The 9,830-nt window shown below is 38.9% G+C and overlaps 1 protein-coding gene across 3 annotated transcripts in view; it reads left to right on the top strand.

Annotated features, from left to right (window-relative positions):
- The first annotated feature begins 2,022 nt into the window (after positions 1-2,022).
- Positions 2,023-9,830, top strand: part of PARN (poly(A)-specific ribonuclease) — a 173,095-nt gene continuing 165,287 nt past the window's right edge. For all 3 annotated transcript variants that reach the window (XM_054589602.1, XM_054589603.1, XM_054589604.1), the window contains exons 1-5: positions 2,023-2,193; positions 2,627-2,704; positions 3,992-4,071; positions 4,544-4,611; positions 4,696-4,777. In XM_054589602.1, coding sequence (XP_054445577.1) covers positions 2,175-2,193; positions 2,627-2,704; positions 3,992-4,071; positions 4,544-4,611; positions 4,696-4,777 — 327 coding nt within the window. In that variant the 5' untranslated portion in view covers positions 2,023-2,174. The remainder of the gene's footprint in view (positions 2,194-2,626; positions 2,705-3,991; positions 4,072-4,543; positions 4,612-4,695; positions 4,778-9,830) is intronic.

The following is a 9,830-nucleotide window of genomic DNA, read 5'->3' as shown; positions in this document are numbered from 1 at the left end:
GTCCTTTTTTTCTTTTAAGAGTCTTAACAGTGTTAGCTCCTACATTTAGATGTTTGGTCTATTTTGAATTCTTTTTTATGTTGTATTAAGTAAGGGTCCAACCTAATTCTTGTGCATGTGGATGTCCAGCTTTCCCAGCACCGTTTGTTGAAGAGAGTATCCTTTTTCCCAAATTAGCCAAAGAACATATATGCATATATGCATAGTCCACGGACAGGGACAACAATGAAGTGAAGGCAGGGGCTGGGGGCTGGAGAGACAGGTGCTGGGTGGAGGGGGACAAACTGGGGGGATAAATGGGTACATCTGTAATAGTGTAGGCAGTAAGAAAAAAAAAAGAGTATCCTCTCCACTGAATGAGTTTGGCATCCTTGTAGCAAATCATTTGACCACATATAGCCAGGGTTTATTTTGCAGCTCTCTTTTATTAGTTCCTATGTCTTTCTTTATGCCAGTTTAAGCAAAACCACACTGTTTTGGTATCTCTGTTGTAAACTTTGACGTTTATTTAATTTAAATTACTTAAAATTTAACTTTAAGTGGCCATATTGGGCTAGTACTTTCAATTTAGTTTTTAAGCTGACACAAGAAGGCAGAGACATTTCAAGCTTGAGGTTTGACTATTTGTCATAGTTTTTTTTCCCATTCCCATTCCAGTTGAACTCTAGAATTCACATTTACTCTCTGCTTATTACATTAGGGATAGTGGGAATAATTATCTGCATATAAATTTCCATTGACTGAAGCAAGGAAAAAGGCTTTGTTATGGGACTGTTACCAAACTCAAGAAGTTCACTGCTTGGGATATTGTGTTCAAGAATGAGACGTTATATTCTTGCAGCAAGAGAAAGAATCAGGGATTAATATCTAAAACTCTGTGTCCAGAAAGGGAAGTTTAGTCATTGCTTATATTCACTATTTGGTCAATTACATGTTAATTTCTTCTTTGTAGTTGGCTACACTTACAGGGTTAGGGTTCCTGCCAAGCTCATCTTGTTTACAACTGGTCTGCAAAATGCACTTTAACATTTCGCAAGAATAGCATGTAGTGAGAATGGCCCAGACTTTGAGACTCTTGCCTTTTACAACAGAACCTGATGGGAAAATGTAACAGGACTCTTACTTGTTCTTTAAAGTACTTAATATTTCTGGGGTGGGGGGCGGGGGGGGGGACAATGACAATAGTTACCTTTTCAAAAAGCACAAGTAGCTTGTACTCAGTATTCTTTCGAACCTAAGAATGTGACTGCAGGGAAATGTGACAGCAAGTCAGTTCTGTAATCATACCTTACATTTATTTATACAGTGCTTTACAATTCACATACATTATTACCACTGATCCTTAACCCTATTCAGTGAATGAGGAAATTGAGGTTTAGGAAGGTTGAATAAGTCCTAGACCTAATAAATGGCAGAGTTAACCAATTTAATATTTGACTCTTGTGAAACGCCAAGGTGAATTCATTCAGTCTGCTTATGTTTATTAAGCATCTACTATGTGTCAGCACTGTTGTAGGTTCAGGTGATCATCGGCAACTCCAAAACTACTTTAGGCAAGACCTGGCCTGCCTCTCCATTTCCAGTGGCTAGTGTGGTAGATAAGGTCTCAGCCTTGCTTTCCTGATTACCGCTTCAGGTAATCCTCCCTCCCATTATTATTATTGCAGCATCTTGCCCTTTCTCTTGAAGAGATTATCGTGTTGCCAAGTGGAAAGTTTGATTCCTGCTTGCCTTTCCCCTCTTCCCCCAAGTTAAACTCCAGTGGGGCAGAGACCTTGTCTCTTCTGTTCATAACATGTGTCCCCACTCCTTTTAGAGTGCCTGGCACACAACGGGAACCCAGGAAATACTTGCTCACTAACTGCGTGTCAGGACACGCCTACTTCTAAAGTTAATACCCCACGACCTGGTCTCACAAGTTAGACCACGCCTTGGGGACTTCGATAGCCACGCCCCTCCTCTATCCCTAGAAGGAGTGACGGGAGCACAGCCCTGACCCCGCCCCCGCCGTGACGCAGGAGCACGTGACGCGCGCCGGCGCGCGCTGTTTCCGGAACTCGCTGCCGGGGTCTCTGCCACTGCTACCTTCCTCGCCGGTGCCGTCGCCGCGGAACTCTGCGAGTAGAACAAACTGGTTCGGCCCGGGCGGAGCCGGGTTCCGGCCTCCCTGCAGAATGGAGATAATCAGGAGCAGTGCGTGTCCGGCGTGCAACTCCCCGCGTCCCGACTGTCCCCCTCACTTGGTCTACTAGGCCCGGGCCACGGTCGGCCAATATGCTTGATAGGCCTGGGGCTGAGGCAGCCTCTCAGGAGTTTGCCCCCCTAACCCTGTGTGCCTCTTGGGGGCTTGTCTCTCTCTGGCCCGTCCGCCCTTCGGGGCCTAGTTCTTCTGCCCTGCCACCCCTCAGGACTGCTTCTTCCTGGTCCGTATACCCTCAGTCCTTGTTCCCTTTCGGCCCATGCATCATTCGGAGACTTTACGCTCTCCATTCCTTGCGTCCCTCCAGGACTTGTCCTCCGGCCCCAGGCCTTTGGAGTTCCTCGATCGTCCTTCCCTCTCCCTTTAGGCGCTCGTGTGCAGGCAGCCAGGCCACCGGTTCTGAGCTTCTTCTCGGTTTCTCCGCAGATTTTAAGAGTAATCTTCATAAAGTGTACCAGGCCATTGAGGAAGCGGACTTCCTTGCCATCGATGGGGAGTTTTCAGGTATCCCTCACTTGCAAGCTTGAGGCCGGCACCTTTCATTGCGTAGCTAGGATGATTCCTGACACCCTGCCCCTGACTTTTGCTTTCGGGCCCCTTTTCCCTGTTTATATCCTTGGGCAAGTTCCACAAGTCTCAACATTTCCTCTAAAACATTTCAAAAGCAGGGAAGTGGGTTCGTGATTATTGGTGCACTGAGAGCTGCAGAGACAATATGGTTTTAATGCTGTTTAGTGCATTTTAACAGCTAGGTGGTAGAGAGCTTGACGTTTAGGGTCAGGGTTTTTTGGTGTGGGGGGGTAAAATATACATAACGTAAAATTGGCCATTTTACCCATTTTTAAGTAGTTTTATAGTTCACTGTCATTAGGTACATTAACATTGTTCTGCATCCAGCTCCACAACAATTACATTTTCCTAAACTGAAAGTCTGCACATTGATCAACAACTTCCAATTCCTCCCTGCCTCTCCCTGCCTCTGGTAACCACTGTTTCTGTCTCTATGAATTTGACTATTCTAGGCCTTTCTGTAAGTGGAGTCATACAATATTTGCCCTTTGTGACTGACTTCAGGGTCATGCTTTATGCATTTGTGGAAGTGTTCATTGCCTACCTTGACATTGGTGTGTAGTACTTCACCAACACTTAAAATTGCAAAGATTTTTTTTCCTTTGGGTCAAAGACTAATTTTTAAATTGTTGAAGGTGGTATGAACAGGAGACTATGTTCGATATAGGCATCACTTTCACTATCTGATTTTACATATTTAAAAAACTCGTCAGCTCTTTCTAAAGGAATCCATACTGGGATTCCTTCATTTTAATTATACGTGCCTTTTCTAGTTGGAGTCAATTCTGTGGGAAGCTAAGAGTTTTCACCAGAAATCATTTTCTCTTGGCCTTGAAAATACTTTCGTTGTGTAGATGTTACTCCAAACTGTTGGTCAACACTAAGACCCTAACAGTAATATACTGTAAGAGTTTGCTGATATCAGAGTGTGTGTTAAATTTTGAAAGCAACACAACTTTATCATAGTAATTTAAATAATTACTGCTTTTTGAAACCTGTTGTAGTTGCTGAAACTGCCTAATCTCAAATTGAAAAATTCCTATCTCTAAATTCCTTATTATGGAGTTTAGCTTGGTAGCCAGTGGAATGAATGCTGATTTTGAAAAAGTGAAGTAAGGAGCACTTTGTAATTCGTGAGAATGTAAAATTATAGAGCCATTGAATAGTTGATTGCCATTTTTACATTAGTGTTTACTAAGAATTTTATTTCTTAAAATCTAGGAATCAGTGATGGACCTTCGGTCACTGCATTAACAAATGGTTTTGACACTCCGGAAGAAAGGTATCAGAAGCTTAAAAAGGTAAGTGGATGTGGTAGAAAATCTTTTTTCCCCAATGTTGGTCCTCCTTACGTTGAATTGTAGAGAAATATAATCATTAAACTAGCAGATTGACTTTTCAACCCCGGCTATGAACCAATACTTTATTGTTATTTAAAACAACAGCAAAAATAATTGTTTGCTGGAAAACATGTTGGGGGAAGGTTTAGTATTTTCACTGTTAATTTGATTTATAGGAAATATATGGTTATTTTGATCATTTGGAAATAGGTCTAAAATGCTCTGGATGGTGGATAGGTGCTTAATTGCGAAAAGCATTAAGAAATGTATGAAACTTAATAATGCTTCTAATACATAATCTGTAATCTGTTCTGATCAGATGTATTCTGCCAAGGTCAATTTGAGTAATTAGAAAGACCACCTAATTGAGAATAGTGTTGCTCAGTAGAATATATAACATTTTTTTGACAAATGTTTTATTTCCCTTTTCCAGCATTCCATGGACTTTTTGCTGTTTCAGTTTGGCCTTTGCACTTTTAAGTATGACTACATAAATTCAAAGTAGGTTGTTTTAACAAGTGGTGGGAATTCTTTTGTCATGGTGTAATGTAACCCCCTAAATCACCTTTTATCTGATCTTTCCAGGTATATAATAAAGTCATTTAACTTCTATGTTTTCCCGAAACCCTTCAATAGATCCTCGCCAGATGTCAAATTTGTTTGTCAGGTTAGTAGCATAATTGAATTTTGTTTTGGTGGTTTTTTCTGTTATGACTTGCTGATTAGTCAGTGTGAATATGTGGAATCAGAATTCTCTTTAAAATTTGGTTCTGCCACTAACTTTGGGCTTTGGGCAAACCATTTTACCTTTCTGACCTTCAGTTTTAGGGTTGTAACTTAATTATACTGCTATCTCCCCCTTTACTTTGGAATGAATTAAGGAATAAGATGCAAGAGACAGGCAGAAACCAGAACATGAGCTTTATTTATTAGTAAAACTTTGAGAACTGCATGAAGTGTTCCAAGTATAGCCATAGAATGGCTTTGACAACTTGACTTTGTAATGCAGCTCTTTTTGGGATTTTAATATCTTACACCTGAATTGAACTTACAGTTCAGGATCTGCAGGCTTCTTCCCATCTCATTCTTTGTGCATCCACCTCCAAAAGTAGAACTTTTTTTCCTGAAAGAGTAGAGTATATGTGTATCCTAAAAAGAGGGAACCCTGAACGAGCTATACTGCATACCCCTAGTTCCTTTTTCCAAGCTTATCAATTAGGAAAGGAAGGGTGGAAAGAAACTGTCCTCCAGAGGAGGAGAGGGCTTACTGTATGAGCCAGGATAAGCATATGGGAGATTGCCCCTTATACATCCTCTTTAAGGTTGTTGTAGCTGACCTGGTAGACACTCAGTAAATATCAATTTCCTTTTTCTTTCCTCTTAATAATCTGTTATAATGGATAAGGAGGATGTAAATAAGTGTTTTAGTGTAAAATAGTAGATATGTGATTAAAGATGAGTGTTAATTTTTTTCCCCTTATAGTCTTGTGCCCTAGCTTCTCACCCAATAGCAACATTAGTTCATTTGAGTCTTCCTGACTTTCCTTTCTCCTGCATGTAAGTAGTAGTGCATTTAAGAAATCTTGAAGGGTAGGCTTCTGAATGACTGAGTCATGTCAAATTCTTTCTGCAATAAGGTAAGATATAAGCAAATGAAATTGAGGGATAACCTCAGTTATGCCTGGAGCTGAAGAAAAAAGGTGAAGGTAATTTTAGTCTTGTAACCTGTTTCCTTAAATTAGCAAATAAACCATAGTTGATATTTTCTTTACCCTGCAATTAGTTAACAGCTATTTCATAGTCACCTAGTATGGGATACTTAAGTAAATAGTGTTTGTAGAGTCTTCACTGAGAGAAAAATAGGCTCAGTTTGGAAATTTGTGTTGCTGTAGTTTTCCAGCAGTATCAGAAGACAGTTAGTTACTTAAAGTGGGCTCCATGGCTTTAGCCAGGGGATAAAAAAAACCAAAACCCTAAAGATTCCACCAAAAAACTCTTGATAATAATCAAATCCAGTAAATTAGCAGGAATCAAAATTAATATTCAAAAATCAGTGCATTTTTATACACTGTTCATTTATAAACTTCTAGGTGAAGTAAATCCAATAGAGAAAAACAAATACTGTATGATTTCACTTAAATATGAAATTTAAAAAAATTGAACCTAAGCCCTGGCTGGTGTGGCTTAGTGGATTGAATGCTGGTCTGCAAACCAAAGGGTTACTGGTTCGATTGCCAGTCAGGACATATGCTTGGGTTCCAGGCCAGGTCCCTGGTTGGGGGTGCTCGAGAAAGAACCACACATTGATGTTTGTATCCCTCTCTTTCTCCCTCCCTCCCTCTAAAAATAAGTAAATTAAAAAAAAAATTGAACTTAAGAAAAAGGGGCATTGAGACACCTTAGGGATCACTCTCTGTTCTAAAAGATCAATGCAAATATAGTTATTCTAGGAAACATATTGAAACAGTTCAGAAGAACTCTGTCCATTGTACACATCATGTTGTGGCTATACCTGGAACACTTCATACAGTTCTAGTTATCCACTCCTTAAAAAAGAAAAAGGTATAGACTTGAAGGCAAGCCAGAGACTAATATTTAAAATGGAAAGTGGAATAAAAACACTAACTCTCTGGTCAGGAAGAGCAAAGACAGAGAAAAGGTTTAGACTCAGTATCTAAACTTGTAATTTGTATGGATAAGGTAAATGAAAGTATCTTTGAATTTTCTTTCTTTTCTCCATCTAAGGTGGTTTTTGTTTTGTTTAAAATTCTATGACTGTAGCATAGTCTCATAAGGGAGTTAGGGTCTAGAGTCAGCAAGTAGGGTGAAAATTGTGTCTAGTCAAAAATCACTTTTCAAAAACTCTTATCACCCTTAAAGTAGATGGATATGAAGGATGGGTAAAACAACCGAATAAGCTCTTTGACAAGTAAGTGTCTGTACTCACTGTGAGGCACTCACACACTAGGCAGGCTATGGAGGGATGGGCAGACTGAGAACCAAACACATCCCGGTGAATGTACCCATCCTGTGGAATGACAGGCAAAATTGCGTAGCATTTAGATTGTTTTTTATCTCTTCTTTTTCTTCTTCTCTTCCTTTTTCTGGCTGAACATCTGTAGTTGAAATAATGGAAGATAATACACACATGGTTGTGAAAAATCACTGCCATCCATAGAGTGAAAAATGAGTTGTTTTTTTTAAATACTCTCTTTTCCAAACCTCTTCCCCATTACCTTTTTCCCCAGATTTTTATATGTATGTGTATATATATCCATATGTCTACACATACATACAGAATTTTTGCTTTTTCTTTAATATATACAGAATCCTAATATATTTTATATAATTTGCCTTTTTCACTCAGTGTGTCTTTATATTTGATAGTACAGATATGTATAAATTTATTGAATTGGAATATAGAAGCTTTCCAGTGGTTCCCAATTTAAACAGTGCTATAGTCAAATCCAGTGACAATATATTTTTATGTATATACAGGAGTATTTTTTTTTTAATTAATTTATTTACTTTTTAAATACATTTGTCTCTGCCTTCCCCCCACCTCTTTCCCTTGCCTCCTCCCATCTTCCCTCCCTCAGCTCTTCCCCTTTGGTTTTGTCCATGAGTCCTTGCTATGTGTTCCTTGACTTTCCCCTTCCCTCCCCTTTCCCTGCCCCCCCTTCCCTCTTGTCTCTGTTGATTTCTTTTTACAGGAGTATTTTTATAGGACAGATTTTCTAGCAGTGGAATTGTCCTCCCAAATAGCTGTACTCCGCTCTTGAATCCTGAATATGGTACATTTTGCACAAATCAAACATAGTGGATAGTAAACTACAAATAGATTTCATTGATTCAAAGGATTAAAAAAAATTATAGTAAAAAATACATAAAATTTACTATTTTTAGTAGTTTTTTCAAAAATCATGTTAATTCTATTACAGTTGTCTCAATTTTTCCCCCCTTTACCCTCCTCCACCCATCCCACTCCCATCCCCCGCTCCCACAATCAATTCCCACTCTGTTGTCCATGTCCGTGGGCCCGTTCATACATATTCTTTGTCTAGTCCCTTCCCCTTCTTTCCACCATTGTCCTCTTCCCCCTCCCCTCTGGTCACTTGCAGTCTGCTCCATGTTTCCATGGTTGTGGTTTATTTTGTTCGTTAGTTTATTTTGTTGAATAGAGTCCACTTATAGGGGAGATCATAGGGTATCTGTCTTTCATCAACTGGCTTATTTCACTTAGCTTAATATTCTCCAGTTCCATCCCTGTTGTTGCAAAAGGTAGGAGTTCCCATCTCTCTCTTTCTTTCTTTCTTAAATGTAGACTGATTTTATTTATTTTTTAATGTCAACGTTAATTATAAAATATTTAAAAAATGTGAAACCATTATAAAGTCTCAGCAATTAAACCAACATGACACCAGCACAGAAATAATCAAGTAGATCAATGAAATATAATGAGCATTCTAGAGACAAACGCATATATCTAACAATGTAATATATGATTAAGTGGATATTTCCAATCAGTGGGTAAAATAAGGCTTATTCCACAAATAAGGTGGGTGGACCACTATTACTTGAAATAAAACAAATATAGAGCCCTAATTCACACATTATACAAGAAATATTCAGATGCGTTAAAAATCAATATGCAGAATCTAAGCAGTTTTAGAAGAAAACAGAACTAATATTTTTCTTGCCCTGAAGTAAAATATTCAACCCCAGAAGCTATAAATATTGACAATATGACTTTATTAAACATTTAACTATATAGTAATATGCATATAAAAAATGTTAAAGGACAAGGACTAGAATAGGAAAGTATCTGCAACACATCTAAACAAGGGTTAATGGTTTGTTTTGTTTTCTCTTGTAGTTTAGGGAAAAAAATTCTGCAAACATTTAATCAAAAAATGGATAAAGAATACCAAAAAGTCATTTAAAGCTTTTTAAAAACAACAGAAATAGGCAAGAAATCTACAAAAACAGGTTTAGTTTCAACAAATAATAAAGGAACAATTAAAATAACGCACCATTGTCACAATCAGATTAATATGTATTAAAAATATTGGTAATTCAAGTACTGGCAACTCTGAAAGGAACTGGGTATTCCTAGAAACTTTTTCTTCATCTTAAAGCAGTCCCTTTAGCATATTTTGCAGTGCTGGTTTGGTGGCGGTGTATTCTTTTAGCCATCTTTTGTCTGGGAAACTCCTTATTTCACCTTCCATTTTAATTGAGAGCCTTGCTGGGTTGAGCAGTCTTGGTTGCAGGCCTTTGCTTTTCACGACTTGGAATACTTCTTGCCACTCCCTTCTGGCTTACAGTGTTTCTCTTGAGAAGTCAGATGCTAGCCGTGTCGGGGTTCCCTTATGTGTTAGACTACCTCTTTCTCCCTTGCTGCCTTTAGGATTCTCTGTTTGTCTTTGATATTTGTCATTTTAATGATGATGTGTCTTGGAGTGGGCCTCATTGGGTTCCTTTGGAGGGGAACCCTCTGTGCTTCCTGGACTTGTGTGACTTTTTCTCTCCTCCAGTTAGGGAAGTTTTCCATCATTACTTTTTCAGACAGGCACTCTTATCCCTTCCTCATCCTCTTCTCCTTCTGGTATCCCTATTATACGGACATGAGTACGTTTCAGGTTGTCCCGCATTTCCCTAAATGCCTCTTCCTTCTTTTTGAGTCTTTTTTCATTTTCTTGCTCTTCCTGGGAGCTTTT

This window comes from Pteronotus mesoamericanus, unplaced genomic scaffold (genome assembly GCF_021234165.1).
Source record: "Pteronotus mesoamericanus isolate MK-2021 breed Mesoamerican mustached bat unplaced genomic scaffold, CSHL_Meso_final scaffold_167, whole genome shotgun sequence".
Taxonomy (NCBI): Eukaryota; Metazoa; Chordata; class Mammalia; order Chiroptera; family Mormoopidae; genus Pteronotus; species Pteronotus mesoamericanus.
Note: the sequence above shows the minus strand (reverse complement) of the source record. Positions and strands in the feature narration are given on the sequence as shown.